Genomic DNA, 16,016 nt, shown 5'->3' with positions numbered 1-16,016 from the left:
TATGCTTTTTTGTTTGTTATTGTGTTTTGTCTGTCTTCACTGCAGCTTTCTTGTCTCTGAATCTCTCTTTCTTGCCAATGACACTACCCTGTCACAATGGGGTAAACAGCTTCAGTCTTTTAATGTAAGTTAATGAATTATACAGTAGTTGTATACATTTTTAATACATAAGTTAGGAAGAAGGGTAGTGCCAGGTTGTATCAGAGGGCTGAAGCTTGTACATAATGGATAATGTGGGAGACTTTAAATGCCTATAATACATTTTAGAGCAGAAATTGCATCTCGTTTAGAAACACTTATAGTACTGTTTATAGTTCACTTCCTTTGAAGATAATAGCCAAGTCCATTACCATACCAGAAAAAGAGGCAGACTTGTGAATGACATCACCTTATTCAACAGCTCCCTCCTCTTTTAAATCTGGGTGTGTGAAACACGAGGATCCCAATTTGAGCCAGACAGATAAACCAGCCTAAGATTACCGAGCAACAGCTAAAGCATTTGGATCAAGGACCTGAAAAACCTTCAGAGAAAAGGTATGTGAACAAAACATTACACTGAGTGCAGGCAGAACAGCAAGCAGTCTTGTTTTAGATGAGTAGTTTAAAACAGTGTGCCTTCTGTACATTTAATAATACTTCTCATGCTATCTCAACTTTGCTATTACTGAACTAAGTTTGTATTTTTAATTAACTTGTATGCAATTTAAAAATGAACACTACAATACAATCCACCACTGAACTAAGTATTGAAACGTTTCGGTAATTCCTTTAAACTATCCTCAGTTATTCATAAAATATACTTTAAAGTTTTGCGACAAGGAACCAAAAGAGTAAACAGTAAATATTTAGTAGTACAGTAACTAGGAGTGCTGGGAGTGCGGTAGCACCCCCTGGCATTGCACGGTTTCCATCACATACAGGGGTTACAGTTTGTTCAATGGCTTTCAGCACCCCCACTTTAAAAATTGTTCCAGTGCCACTGCTTTCAGGAATACAGGCTTGTCAGTGGGATAATCCTAATACAATATTTTCATGTTCATTGCCTCCATTTCTTGTATGGCTTTTGTTAATCTTCCTTCTGTTATTTATATTGGCTAATTTATTATTATTATTATTATTATTATTATTATTATTATTATTATTATTATTATTATTATTTCTTTAGAATTATTCATTAGCACATGTATGAGCTACACAAACGCAATCATAGTCATAAAGCATGTGTGGGGTGGTTGCAAAAAATGTATTATACAAGACATACAATATTTTCTTGAAAAATGCGTGTGAGTGAGTATGTGAGGGAAAGAGTTTTATAGCCAAAAAGTGATCCGAGTGTTCAGCAATAGGAGAGTTGGCATATAAAGAGAATATAATCAGCATTCATTAAAATGATAATAAATAAAATGGTTTTTTGCTTTAATATTGCTGTCAAGAAGCTGAATACTGCAGCTTATGTTTTTACATACCCCCCCACGACACACACAAGCACGTATGATTGTGTATTCAATTACTATATATTCCCTTTGAAACGATTTGCAATTTATTTTTTAAACGTATGGTCTACATTAAGATCAGCTTTGCTTTCCAGCTAAAATTATCCTACAGAATACCTTTAAAATAAAAAATAAAAACCTCTGCATAATCCCCTCAAGAGACCTTTCAGGCAGCTAATATCAACACAGCATCTGGTCTGCATTATCTTATTAAGTTAGAACGGGCCAGAGAGGATAGTAAAAAAGTATGAACATTATAAAGGAGAACTCAGTCCTATACATTATTTTAACATTTAGACCTAATGCGAGTTTCAAATTGAATACAGTAAGTACATTGTATGATATAGTATTTCATGTAAAAAACAGGACATATGACTTGTGTATAGGGTGTCATTTATATATTTTGATATACAGTCACATTGGGAAACTAAAATTGAGGTACAAATTTACTATTGTAAATTTCAATAAGGGCAATTGGGAGGATTTTTTTTTTTAAAAGAATAGCAAATTTGAGGGAGCTCTGAGGCAATATGATTCACGCAGGTCTATGATGTCCACTTGAAGATGCAGATATTCATACATGCTTCTCCCACTCATTCAATTATCATTTTTCAGAGGAATTATCATACTGTAAAAATATTTGGAAAGTAAATCTATCTGTTTCTTGAAAGATCTCGTGGGAACCCATTAAGGTATATAATGTAGAGAACATATTGATGCGAGTCTCATGTTTGCGTCATCAGTGAGTCGCAAGATACTTTGTGGAAAAGAAAAGGAAAGCAATCATTATATTGTATTATCTTGTATTTCTCATTTTGTAAATGAAAGGTTACTCAGCTTAAAATGTGAAATAGTCTTTCACAGACAGTTACTCAGACGATCGTGGTAACCCTTAAGCAATCCCTTAACTGAAAGCAGTCAGAAGAACTCTTCTTGCGTACAATGTCTTGGTAACCGAGTCAGTATTTACTGGCTCTAACATGTCCTACTCTACCATTAGGTACAGTGCTAACCTACTTTTGCTGATGAACAGTTTAAAATGCAAGAAGAATGCCAAGAATGAATGTAATCAAAAACGTTTTTTACACTCACTGTACTGCTGAGCTTTACTGTAGAGCATAATGCCATTGCTGTTTTATGGTGTTCAAAACCAATTTGTTCCTCATAAACCAGTACAGTATTTGTTACCTTGGGTAGTTAAAAACACATTTTAACACACCATAAGGAATGCACAAGGCATAGCTAAATGAGCTACACATAGAGTATCTTATACCTTATACGAAGGTGATGCTTGGGTGAATAAAGGATCAATCGAAGTGGATACTCTGAGGCAATCGAAGAATCCTTAAAGCTTAGTAGTATAAATAGGCTTTTTTAATCTAAATGAAATTGTTGTATTTAAATTAAAGTCCGGTCTTTATCTGAGAATTCAGCATAGAAACTTTTTTGGTTGGCAATTGGAGTCTCAGGAGGTGTCTTGAGTTCTCCTCAAGTAGCTTAGTTTTCTGACTGCAATCACTCCACAGTTGTAAGATTCAGTATTGGAACGCGCAGGCAGGGGGCGCATGGCAGTGTTAAATACATGCATAATATATGGACATCAAAGTCAGTGATAATTCTTTCAGTAGTTACAAGGGATTCAGTAAGCTGTTTATAATTAGCTCCACCTTGAGCTACCTTTATGTTTCAATTAATTTATTTTATATAACTAAGTTTAAGTTTCTCAATTAATATCCTGCTTTCATAAGACAACTATTTCTTAACAGCTTCCAAATGGGTTCCAACACAACTGAATACCCTGCTCTGATCCCAAGTCCTGAAAACCCTACAGAAGCCTGGAGCAACTATGATAACTCAAGTCAGTGCCTTACAAATAATGTGTGGGGTTGGCTGAAAACCATACAACCTGCTTATATGACAGTCATTTGTGTGCTGGGTATTATAGGGAACACATTTGTCCTGTGTGTCTTCTGCCTGCATAAGAAATGCTGCACGGTAGCAGAGATCTACCTCAGCAACCTAGCAGCAGCAGATCTGGTCATGATGTGTTTTTTACCCTTTTGGGTCGTGACCGTCGCCAACGGGAACAATTGGATGTTTGGAGGACTTTTCTGCCGGATTGTCAATATTGGTATCATATTGAACATGTACTGTAGCATTTATTTTCTGGTGTTGGTTAGCGTTGACCGCTATCTAGCGCTGGTGAAAACCATGTCTGATGGAAGAATGCGAAGTGTCTTTTGTGCCAAAATGAGCTGCCTTGGCATCTGGGCATTTGGCTTCCTTATGGGCATACCAACCATTGTTTTTAGGAATGTAGGGTACTTCCCAGAATACAATGCTACATTTTGCTATCTTGATTATCCGCACACCAGTGTAAAAAACTGGAAAATAAGTAACAACCTTGTGCTTATTATAATTGGATTCCTTATACCAGTTTTTATGATATCTTATTTTACTTATGAGATCATAAAAGCACTGAAGATTAACACAATGCAAAGGTTCAGTCAGGGCAAAACTGAGAAAAAAGCAACCCACTTGATCCTTGCAGTGCTTCTGGTTTTCTTCTTCTGTTGGATTCCATTCCATGTGGTAACATTCCTCGACATTCTTAAAGAAGCCGGTGTTTTAAATGGATGTGCATTAGAAGTAGGCAACCAGATAACCACATATCTTGCTTACAGTAACAGCTGTGTGAATCCAATCCTGTATGTCATTGTGGGAAAAAACTTCAGGAAGAAAGCTGGCCAGCTGTTTAAACAACTATTTGGAAAAGGGGATGCAAAGGGTGACTCTGATCGATCCAAAATCTCGTTTACCTTAAGATCTTCTCTGTGACTAAAACCTCAATGACTACTCTATCAAGTAAAAACAGCTCAGAAATCAAGAATTTGTTATGCAAATGCCAATATTTACTGTTAACAATAGTAAACCATGATGAAGTTTAATTATTAATATAAATTCTGAACAGCAGATGTTGTAACTGCATTTTTTAGATGCTCCATAATGGCTTTTCTGCTTTGTATACATTGAAAAACATAACATATATAACTATATACAGTAATAAGTTTAATATTACAGTTTTACTGTTTTATGACAGTATATGTAACCTTACAGTTATTGGCTTCCAGGTCTTTATTTTAGCATGACATTCTATAAAAATGAAGAGCGTGTGAGCAGTTTTAAGAATTGTATATTTTAATGTATATGAGTATTGTTAAACCTTCTGTTGTGTTTATTTAATGTGTTGTTTAAATCTGTATTTTGCTCTGTTGTTTATTTGTATTTGTGTTAATAAAAGTGTTCGAACAAAATGGCACCCAAGCTTCGACTAAGTCGGTGCATAAACAAAGAGCACTACCTGCTTCTCTCTGTCCTTCTCTCTGAGTTTGGAGAACTTCTCTGCCACCTTGTAAATGTAGCAATCAGTTTAAATCTGTATTGCAGCCTCATGTTTCTGGTTTTGGTTAGCATTGACCGCTATCTGGCCCTAGTGAAAACGATGTCCGCAGGGAGAATAAGGCATGTAACCTGGGCCAAAGTGACCTGTCTCTGTATCTGGGCATTTGGTTTTCTTATGAGCTTGCCAGTCCTGCTGTTTCGGACTGTAAAATACTTCCCAGAGTTAAACATTACAGCATATTACCTTACATATCCTCATGATGCCTGGCAAGTCAGACACATGGTTACCAATGTGATTGGATTCCTAATTCCCGTTGTGGTTATTGCCTTTTGCAGTTATCATATCATCAAAGCACTGAACAACAATGTCATGAAAAAATTCAGCTCAGTCAGAAAAGAAAAGAAGGCAGCCCTCTTGATCCTCGTTGTGCTTCTGGTGTTCTTCTTCTGCTGGTTACCATTCCAAATTGTAATGTTTCTTGACACACTTATTTTTTTTCAAAATTATTTCAGGATGTCTTTGGGAGTTAGTACTTAATGTTGTCATCCAGACATCTATATATATTGCGTACAGTAACAGCTGTCTAAAACCTATCTTGTATTTTTTCGTGTGGAAGCATTTCAGAAAGAATGCAAAAGACATATTTAAGCAGGCTAAAGGTTCACAACTTAGCCATTCAATTTCTGCTTTGAAAACCCATGAGTCTAATGTGTAGCAGAATGAGATCTTGTACATTATAGGCTGTTAAAACATAAGTTGCCGAACACATGAGAGTGCAAAGTTAGGACATGTTCTTTCAACGAAACCATAATTATTTAATGGATCAAATTTAAATGCATTAGTGGATAGGCTGCTGTGGGAAATTAGGACAAGAGACACATGACAGAGTCAAGAAATAGAGTTATTGATCCCCACCTACCTGTATGTCAGTAAGTTTAAATGGACTTTCTGTGCATCTCTTGGTTCAAGTTATGGCTAACAAACTGTAGCAATACTGGCAAATGTTATGAGGCTGTTTATTTTAAGTAGAATGCATACTTGTGTATGGTGGCATGACTTATTCTTATCACTAATTACAGTTCATTTCTGTCTGCAACAATGTGCAAAATGCAGGCAAGAGCCCTATTGAACGATTTAATGAATGCTGGTAATTAGATCTGACACTGTTAGATCAATTGAATAGACCACCTTGTCATTACACACTATTCTTTGATTACGTACGACTGCACTACCTAAATCAGTTTCCATTTTAGATGTTCCATTTATTTATTTGTTTGATGTCATGTATTTATTTATTTATTTATTTATTGTGATTTGTTCTTTGGAAAGATTGTCTTTTGTCTCATTTACATTTGAATTAGCTGAACATTGATATTGCTTGGAAATATAACAACCTAATCTCTCCATACTTCTATTGGTTAATGTATTTCCTGCATGTACTCCTGCAGAGACCTTTCAGCATGTGAGTGTTTTTGTAGACACAACCATTCGAAATCAAAATGATTCTTTATATTACTGGCCAAAAGATTTGGTCAATTTTATCTATTAAATAAAAGCAACTCATGAATTATGGCAATGTGTTAAATAATTTCACATAACAGTTTTATCAGGAATATATATATATACACACTATTTTTTATAAACATCTGTTTCAATAAAATGTACGTGTTTTATAGATTTATAGATTTATTGGTAAATGTTTTTTGTTTTTACTTTGACAATAAAATGCAATATTCTTTATATCACATTTTGTTTAATTGTTTAAGATATTGTCTTAATGTACTTAACTTGCTGTGTTGTACTGCCCAGATTCCAAGGTGGGACCAGATCACGATTTGAATTTATAAAATAATTTCTGTAAAGACTTCAATACTCTTTACACTACACAGGTCAGGAGTTTTGTTTTCTAAGCCTAATACAAGGAGTCTACAAGATTTCTAAGATGCTGGTAAGGTAATAAAAATGTAAGTAACAAATACGTACAGTATGGGAATTTGAATGGTATTAAAAATGTTAAACTGTAAAACCAAAAAAAAATATAAACTATAAAAAAAGGCTGTAAAAAACAGCAACCATTTCAGGTAGAATTTTAAATGCTACTCACCCACATATATGGGTTATAGAGATGTTGTACAACTATGGCACACATCATGTTCTTATGTTATTTGTTTTGTTGGGGGTTTTTTGAGGAGGGGGTGGGGGGTCGTAAAGAACTATTCTTATATCCTGAACGACAGAGGGTATGTGTTCAATAGAAAATGAAAGGATTCTAAATAGAATTCTAGCTCTCAGTAAAAGTTTCAAATTTCCATTTTTATATATTTAATATGGGCAGGCATTTTGTGATTCATTTTCTAATCAGATGCACTTTCTCAGTGAATTACCAGGCATCGCCTAAAAGTGTTGCTCCATGATATAAAACCTACACACAATATTGGTTTCAGAGACAGACTGAAGAAATATATAATATTACATATGTACCTCAGTATTTTTTTTTATTTTTTCTTCAGGAATAATGAATGTATTTTTTAATGGAGTAAAAATGTTATTGGCTTCTAGAAATAAGTATCTATGTAATTCTACCCTAAATCTAATGTTCTTAAACACACTGAATGATTTTGTAATGTGGTTTAACTGTTTTTATATAGTATACACAGTGTATTATTTGTCCTTTCTTGTTGAAAAACAATACATATTTTGTTTCCTAACTCAGATCTTTGTCAAATGCACATTTTTTAAACACTATCCAGATACGGTAACTATTCCGAAAGGTAAACTTACAATAGGATATCAAATAGTCCAGACACTAGAAGATTTTTTTGAATGGATGCTTACCAATCATCCCTTAAATCATTGATTCAGTTGCCCAGAATGTTAAAATGTATTTTAGGTCATATTTTTGTTGTTAACTTTGGGATTGATTAAAAACAATGCCTAACAACTCTCAATCAAGTCTGTCCATTAACATAAAAACGCAATTATTAGGATATCAGAAAATGGATTACTTTATTTCCTGGCAGGGTATGAAAAGAATGTACAGTATGTACTTCCTCAACAGACTGCTTTTTTCTGTTTGGAGATTTGCTAGCATGTCATAAAAATGATTGCTCTATAATCCAATCATGCTTCCATTCTTGCCCATACAAGGCTATGAGCAGTGCAATAGCTGTTTACAACAAACCAAGTGCTACTTTAGTTTGTTGATGTAATTACTAGTGATATGATAGCTGTGCATCTCATACTGCCTTTATTAACATATTGAACAGACTAAGGAATCACTTTAAAACTATAAATTCAGAGATAGTCTGACTAGTCTTCTGACACCAGATCCTTAATGACGGAAATTTATTCAGAACAAATGAAAACAAAAAAAGACCTCTTGGCAAACTTCTTAACGGTCCAGACTCCATTCTCAAATTCATCCAACTTTACTCCAGGACGTATCAACTCTGATATGAACTAGCCAATCAGAGACGTTTCCTAGCACCCTTTGTTCCAAACAGCTTAAAATAAAGAGGTTGCCGCTAAATTTGTCATCAAAATGACTTCCAAGATGTTAAAGTGTACCCCCCACCCCCCCTTATAAAGGTTTACCATAGTAAAAGCATAGCAAAGCATAATAAAGCATAGTAAAAGCAGAGCAAAGCATAATAAAGCATAATGAAATCATGGTAAAGAGTAGGAAAGCAATGTAAAGAACAGTGAGGTATGGTAAAGTGTATTAATAAACAAGATAAACCATGGTAAATTATGGTTAATATGTGGTATAACCATGGAAAAAGCATGGTAAAAGTACAAAAATACCATGCAAAAACATCATGGTAAACTTGTACTGCTCCATGTCTTCAAAAACAGCTGTAAAGCAAGTTTCTTCACGCAAGTATTACATAAGATGAATGTTTATTTAAGACTACATAAAATGAGAGGTCTGCATGCCATGAATCAGAGCTGAAAGCTACACATGCATGTGATTAGAGATCAAATATAATAACAAAAAGCTGTTCTAGAAATATTGAAGGTACTGCTTCCATTGTTATTTGCTATAGCATATAAAGCTGATGTTATTTTCGAAGGATGACATCACGAGGGATCTATGTACTGTAATGAATACTAACTGTTAAATTCCTGAATAATTAGAATATAAATTTAGCTATATATGCCCCCTACATAGCTCCAAATTCCAATAATAATGTTCCCTATGTATTAGCAAAATCATTCTACACATTTTCACAGAGCTAGATAAGAGGCCTTAGGCCTGATGTGGAAAATGCACAAAGTAGACACAAGTGTTCATGCAGGCTGTTTGTCTAATTTAGTGGTGGAGATACCACCTGGCTGTAATTATGGTTGACAAAATGTAGGGAGAACACAGAGGAAGTTTTAGTACATCACCGGGCCAGTTCTGCTACCTGCCTTGGAAAAGAAGGGATCCGAAGCAAGACTTTCATTCCTGACCAAATCAACAAGGTAGAGCTCTCAGTCAAAGATGCAGTCCAGCTGACTCAACGAAGGAACCGCGTTTGCTTACAGTTGCCACATATTTAACTTTTTGTGAACCGCTCAGGTGATGTTTTTCTTAATTACAACATACTGAAGCTTCTGTTAACTAAAACCATGATGTTTCCTGGACTTACAACATAAAACCTTACTGTTGCAGTCTGGTGGTGTTCTTCTGAAAATTACCACACTTTTTGCTAACTGTCCTTTACTTAGATTAACATATGTATTGTTTTGCATTATTTCAGTAACGTATAGGTTTATCAGCTTTCAACACACTGTAATCATATAGCATGAGCATATACAGTGACGTCGCTTAAAGATAAGTCATCAGTTATCAGACAAAAAAAAATATTGCAATCAAACCCCACAAAATTGTTTTCAATCTCCACCTGAGCGTATGTGTTGTTGAACCCAGCCTTTGCAGTGTGAAATCTTGAATCAAGACTGACAACTCCTCACCTATTTGACATCCCCTGACCATTTCCATTCATCTCTGTGCAGCCAGGATCTACAAGGACTTTCATGCAGAGACACTATTTTAAGAATAAGGTTGGGAAACTCAGGTAATATTTGAATTTATTTCCAGCTAGTAACAGGTTAATATAGCTACCAAGGCGCAGATTCCAAACACAGACTCCAGTAGTATAAACAGTTTTGTGTGTGTAGGTATAAGTGTCAGGGAAAGATTAAGTAAAGAATGTGATATTTCAAACATAAGCACGACACATTTAAATTTCACCAAGGCTGATCTTCACTGCACAGCTAAATGTGGTAAGACAGGAGGATTCTGGAGAGGTGCACTAAGGTAATTTTGCTTTGATTTCCTATGCACTACATTTACATTTATTGAGTGTTAGCCGTTCTTAAGAGGCAATTATATTTTACATTGCAGTTACGTCTGTAAAAATAAAAAAGGCACTTTTTTTGGATACGTTTTTGCACAGCTTCATTTTGGGTTACATTGCAGACTAGAATCACTGAAGGGTATTTGAGACTTAAAATATCTGAACATACAGCATCAAAAGGAAATAGAATTGTTTTAACTTGTTATTGTTTTTTGTTTTTGTTTTTATAGAGTAAGAAATTATGTCCTTACCAATGGCAGAAAGCCTTTCCCAAGACATATATGACATTATTAACAGAACAGAGAAAAACAACAGCTCCACGGAATGCCCATATTTTCCTGATTTCGATTTTGTTTATATATTTGTGCCTCCCTACGTTTTCACTATTTGTGTGGCAGGCCTGCTTGGAAACATGTTTGTCCTCTTAGTATTCTTCCTCCAGAAAGGTCGCTGCACAGTGGCTGAAATTTACCTGGGAAACCTGGCAGCAGCTGACTTTATGTTACTTGCATGTCTTCCCTTCTGGGCTGTGAACATCATGCACCATTTCAAATGGCCATTTGGAGATTTCTTGTGCCGAACCACCTGCGTAACAATTATTTTCAACATGTACACCAGTATTTACCTATTGGCTATGGTCAGTATTGATCGCTACTTTGCTCTTGTACGGACCATGACCACTGGAAGAATGAGGAGCGTTTTTTATGCTAAAGTCTTCTGCCTTTCTATCTGGCTTTTTGGATTTATCATGGGCATACCCTCAGTTATTTACAGAAGCGTACAATATGTTCCAGACTTTGATGTTGTGATGTGTCTACTTAAATTCCCTCAAAAATCATGGAAACTGGCTTTAGATATAGTTCTAATTATTATAGGTTTTTTACTCCCTGTAAGTGTTATTGCATTCTGCAACTACCACATCATAAAAGCTCTGAAGGAAAGCCAAGAGTATGCTGCTTCTAAGGACAGGAGTGATAATAAAGCCACTAAATTAATTTTTGCAGTTATATTGGCATTTCTTCTCTGCTGGACTCCCTTCCATTTCTTCACCTTTCTTGATATATTGTACGAAGTAGGTGCTCTAAAAGGTTGCACGTGGGAAACAATTCTAGACCTTGGAAATCAAATTGCAACATATCTGGCTTGTTTAAATAGCTTATTAAACCCTGTACTCTATGTTTTTGCTAGCCAGTACTTCAGAAGGAAAATCACAGATATTTTTAAATGCACCAAGTCCCGGAGAGGATCGGACTTAGTTGCACTGCAACGATCTGTCATCTCAACACAACGTCAGCGAATTGAGATTTTATGAAGATAATACCATAAGGCTAAAGCTCTACACCTCAAGATAGTTTGTTTTGGCAAAAGTACAGGCAAAACACTACATATTTAACAAACAAAGTTTATATAGCTGGTACAATCCTACCAAAACATTAAGGGAAAAAAATTATTATTATTCACAGAAGCACATTATTAACCCTTGACATGAGACCTACAACAGGCCATATACTGCTGGATATTTCCTGCTATTTTAAACAGATCTATATTGAATTTTCATCATCCTGGAAAGCCATGGTCTTTCAGTCTGCTCCATCTATTGGAATGCACATTAGGATCTTGTTTTTCTTGACAAAGGCATTATACAAATACAATGTATTTCTACTTAGGTTAAGTCACATAAAAAGTTATCGCTAAAGTAATGTTTTAATAAAGCATGATCGTATTACAGTTATACTATGTAAATCTTTAATATCCTGTATATTTCTGTTAGTTCTTTTGCAATTAAACTTGTTTAAGAAAGCTAAATTGAACAGTTATCTTTGATTTATTTTTTAAATGAATTGTTCAACAAAGAGATTCAATGGAAAAGTTTAGCCTTTCTATCTGAGAAGCTGGTATTGTACATGTTATCAATATATCAGGCTGGTTAATAATGATAAACCTTCATAATAACAGAAAAAATACCTTTATAATTACTGTGTAAGTATAACATACTAAAGTTAGCACATTGACATTGATGTTTATGGACATGCCACCTTTTGAAAAGTGGTTCATCCAACCACATATCTGTTGATTAATGCATAGCAATGAAAAACAAATTCTCCAGTACAGTAAATCCTCATTCACCAGTGTAACATTAGGCTATTCAATGAACCTGTGGTATGCTCACTACTTTGTCGAAGCATATTACAGTGCAATGTTATTAACAGACAAACAAGGTTAGTGCTTGGTAGACTGTATGAGCTGGTTTATTGATCTGTTTTTCATCTTATCAGCCAAATGGGATCATCACTCATACATTTGTATTTCAACATAGGAATTCTACCAAAAGCATTAACCACTGCAGCTGCCCTTGTGCTACCATGACAACTCTGTACATTTTACCTTGTGGCCTATTAAGCAGAGAAAGCAATACAATTTGTATTCAACATTTTTATCAGTTTCTTCTTTATTGAAATAGTGCTTTTAATAAAAGCACCAAACATTAAAAAATAAATGAAGAAAAATAAAGCCCAGCAGCAAATGTTGTCTTGGCTTTGACTGTCTTCTTTCAATCCTAAATTAAAAAAGATAATTTTAATTACAAACTTGTAGAACCTCTAAGTGGATATAAAAGCAGTCTGATATCAATTCAAGAGACCAGTATCAAATTATGGCTTTAAAATAGTGAAATATTCTACACAAACCATGTGTCAGGCGTATTTTTATAAGTACATGCCTAAAGCACACATGCTGTGTTGTTGCATTTAATTGTATTTATTTATGTATTGTTCAGATTGTGTCGTGTGGACATTCACAAATTCAGATCAATCTCAAAATCCCATAATCTAAACATGAAAACATGAGTTCATCTTTGGAAATACTTTAGATCAGGGGTCTCCAACCCTGGTCCTGGAGAGTGGCAGGGTCTTCTGGTTTTTGCTTCAACTGAGCTCTCAGTTCCAGATCTATAAAACATGCAGGATTGGGTCTCTCCAGGACCAGGATTGGAGACCACTGCTTCATATTATATACTTCAAATCAAAAAGCCACTGCGAGAACAATTTTTTGTGTGCCATGTAAAAATTAAACTACAAATGATGTTTTGGTATTAGATACTTTTCATTGCATTTCCTTTTCATTTTCTTCTTTAATCTATCCCCGCTCACTTCTACTTCCACATAACTGTCCTCTTCTGTTTGTGTGTCATTGTTTTGATAATTGTTGTGCAGAATCAAAAGCCGAGCAGTGTCCCGTTCATACATCAGGGAATTCAGCTCAAGTTTTGAGAAATGTGCAACATTAATGCCGTTCACCACAATTAGCCTGGGAGAAGACAAAACGAGTGTTATTATTATAAAATGAAATTAATTGCATTTACAATGGCACCATGTTTCCAGGGACATTCAGAATACATTTAGGGGAGCTATAGAGCTATAAAGTAAACTGAATTATTTCAATCCTACCTGTTAAATATGAGCCCTTGTTTCTTATGGGGAACCCCCTAAGCCCTTTGTTAAAGAGACAGCTAATTTTAAATAAAAGAAAATTGATGGCGCTGTCAATACATATAAACATATAAAATAAACTAAGAAAGTTGTATAGACTTTTGGGGATACACCACAAGCCTAATAAACAGACTTAGCAGAGACTCCTTCAACCTATATTTTTGAGACTATGGCTTTCCATTTCATTTAAACAGGGGTTGACATAATTAATCTACATTGCAGGAGATCTAAATACAGACAATGTTAACACTGATTCAGGAGACTCACATGCATTTGTACAAATAGAATCTTATTAATATGATTTAATGAATGCTGTACTAATACACATTTGAAATATACCATTGTATTATTATGCAACAAAGCAAAATCTTACTTGTCCCCAATGCTGAGTTCAGCAACTTTAGAAGAATTTATAGTAAAGCAGCCATCTGCCCCTGACTCAAAATCAAATTGTCGACCAGCTTGTGTTTCAATTTCAATCAGTGATCCTGATAATGTTAGGCCTTCCCAGTTGTCCTGTCATGATAAAAAGTGAATTAATTCAAAGTATAGTATAGGTAGTCCATATTTTTTTTCTAAGTCAAGTAGAAATGATCAATTGCAAACCAAGAAAAAGTTACATTATACATCTCAGGGACTGAAAGCAGTGTTGTGTACATTATGTTGAGTTAGCTCCAGTATTTGAATACCTAGGCTTGCTTCACTATATTGTTTTGTTTCCAGGCTAATATCTTCCACCCGCATAATTCTGGCCTTTAAAAACATGTCATTAAAAATGATATATTTAATTTAAACACTCAGCAACCCAACCCATATCTATTACTGTATAGACATATACAGTACTACCTGTACCATGTAAAACTGAACACTTACAAATATATGCATTGATGCACTGTCACACTTCTCATTTGCTACAGCCTGAATTCCATCACCTGCAACATGCAAATTTTGCCCAGATTTATCTCCATGCATATCAATATGGGGAAAGTAAAGACAAAAAAAGAATGGATAGTTTACACAAAACGATGGCAAAATTCTGCACCGATAACAGTGTATTTTCATCTGTGTAACGTACTGTTGTTTAATAGGTCAAACAACTTTCTTTGCCTTGAGGTGTAAATTATATAGAGATGTTTATAAACCATGAGCACACATTTAATGGCTGTCTTGCCATGGTAAATGATAACATAATCTACATACAAAGAATTATTACATAAAGCAGTTACATAAGGCAATAATCATTGTAATATGAATTATGAATGCGCTTGTTACAAGCATGCAGGTGTTTGTTAAATGCATGTGTTTACTTACATAGTGTAGCCTAATTGGTTAACAATATATGACCTTCCCACAGCTGGCATTAGAAAAATAAGTTATTAAACCTAATTGTTCCTTTAGGGGAATGAAACATGCCCATTCAAATTGGAAATCCCTTCTCTTTCTTGATAACATGATGTCTTTATTGCTCCAACTTTTATAACACCTTTTGAAATATGTAATTAGCTTTTCAAACACTAAAAAATATTTAAAAACATTAAAATGACCGTATACTTGAAATAAGTCCTGTTTTTTGTTTTTTTGTTGTTGTTTTTTGTTTTTTAGCAACCTATACAGCACGAGTAGCAAATCTTGTTTTTCAACAGATTTTACCTGTTTCTGCAATCTCAGTTGATTCCACGTACTGTGTATCAATCCAATTTGGCTGTTCATCACCTGTGATACTACATTGACTAACTGTGTCCACCTTCAGTCCTTTTCTAAATTCACTTTCATCAGTCAATGATGTATTATTCTCCATAAAAGCAGCATCGCTTCTTCCCAATTGATGCACTGCTCCTTTGCTTTTCTGTTCATCTTGAATTGTACTGTCTTGTTGAGAATTTGACTTGTTTTTCCCTTCTGAATTCAGCTCTGTGGTGTGAAGAGTAATTGACAACGAGGGAATAGTGACAGACTGGAGTGGTATCTGAGGTTGGTTCTTCTTCCTTCTAATAGATATACAGGGTTTCATGGATCTGTCTTTCATCAGAGAGATGGGCAGACATACACTGGTGTGGCCTTCTCCCTCAACAACTACTGGAGTTGTTTTCACCATTCTCTCTTTGGTTTTTAATTTCTGTCTTTCTGAGCTCAATCTACGATGATCCCCATGGTCTGGAAAAGGACATCTAAAATCTATACTTCCATTGAAAGTGTCACTCTCAGATCCACTGCTACACTTCCTGTTGTGAGGCAAATCTGATCCGTCTTGTTTAAAGGAAACATGTGCCTCTGAAGGATGTTGAGC

General features: G+C 35.0%; 2 protein-coding genes and 1 pseudogene across 2 annotated transcripts; all 3 read left to right on the top strand.

Moving 5' to 3' along the window:
- Positions 1-451: 451 nt before the first annotated feature.
- Positions 452-4,733, top strand: LOC121323930 (B2 bradykinin receptor-like). Its single transcript, XM_041265269.1, has 2 exons — positions 452-534; positions 3,260-4,733. Exon 2 carries the CDS (start codon positions 3,267-3,269, stop codon positions 4,329-4,331), a length of 1,065 nt encoding a protein of 354 aa, XP_041121203.1. The 5' UTR covers positions 452-534; positions 3,260-3,266; the 3' UTR covers positions 4,332-4,733.
- A 22-nt stretch (positions 4,734-4,755) lies between these two features.
- LOC121323931 lies at positions 4,756-6,509 on the top strand (annotated as a pseudogene).
- Positions 6,510-10,482: 3,973 nt separating this feature from the next.
- LOC121324314 (B1 bradykinin receptor-like) lies at positions 10,483-11,725 on the top strand. The gene has a single exon (XM_041266039.1). It carries the CDS (start codon positions 10,483-10,485, stop codon positions 11,551-11,553), a length of 1,071 nt encoding a protein of 356 aa, XP_041121973.1. The 3' UTR covers positions 11,554-11,725.
- Positions 11,726-16,016: the final 4,291 nt, after the last annotated feature.

This window comes from Polyodon spathula, chromosome 12, assembly GCF_017654505.1.
Source record: "Polyodon spathula isolate WHYD16114869_AA chromosome 12, ASM1765450v1, whole genome shotgun sequence".
Taxonomy (NCBI): domain Eukaryota; kingdom Metazoa; phylum Chordata; class Actinopteri; order Acipenseriformes; family Polyodontidae; genus Polyodon; species Polyodon spathula.
This window is presented reverse-complemented; position numbering and strand designations above follow the sequence as displayed.

What these genes read in the sequence shown, in the direction of transcription:
- LOC121323930 (XM_041265269.1), top strand. Translation starts at nt 3,267, where the DNA reads ATGGGTTCCAACACAACTGAATACCCTGCTCTGATCCCAAGTCCTGAA.
- LOC121324314 (XM_041266039.1), top strand. Translation starts at nt 10,483, where the DNA reads ATGTCCTTACCAATGGCAGAAAGCCTTTCCCAAGACATATATGACATT.